General features: G+C 58.0%; 1 protein-coding gene across 1 annotated transcript in view; it reads left to right on the plus strand.

The window, feature by feature from the left end:
* ETH_00039715 (cAMP-specific 3',5'-cyclic phosphodiesterase, putative) overlaps positions 1–410 on the plus strand; it is a gene marked incomplete at both ends in the record, with an annotated part of 1,750 nt that overhangs the window by 836 nt on the left and 504 nt on the right. The window contains one exon of the mRNA XM_013374480.1: positions 152–381. Coding sequence (XP_013229934.1) covers positions 152–381 — 230 coding nt within the window. The remainder of the gene's footprint in view (positions 1–151; positions 382–410) is intronic.

Below are 410 nucleotides of genomic sequence, written 5' to 3' on the forward strand. Positions count from 1 at the left end.
TCACTTGGGACCTGGACATGCTCATGGTATTTATCCTGCTGCTGCTGCTGCATTTGCTACTGCTGTTGCTGCTGCTGCGTTGTTGCTGCATTCCGTCTCTTTGCTGCTGCTTCTGCAGTTGCTGCTGCTGCTGCTGTTTGCTTTGCTGCAGATTGACGAGGAGTCGAACGGGAATTCTCTGGTGCTGACGGGGAATTTGCTGCTGCAGCCGTTGCTGCAGCGGGAGGGTTTGCAGTGCACTCGGCAGCAAATAAGTTGCTTCGTGCGGCTGCTGCAGCAGCAATACTGCAGCAGCAACTTGTACCACAACCGGGCGCATGCAGCAATGGTCGCTCACTGCTGCCGCTGCATAGTCTCCGACGTATTCCCCCACAAACGCGAGTACGCCCCCCCCCCGCCGCCGCTGCTGC

This window comes from Eimeria tenella, genomic scaffold (assembly GCF_000499545.2).
Source record: "Eimeria tenella Houghton genomic scaffold, Eth_scaff2078, whole genome shotgun sequence".
Lineage (NCBI taxonomy): Eukaryota > Apicomplexa > Conoidasida > Eucoccidiorida > Eimeriidae > Eimeria > Eimeria tenella.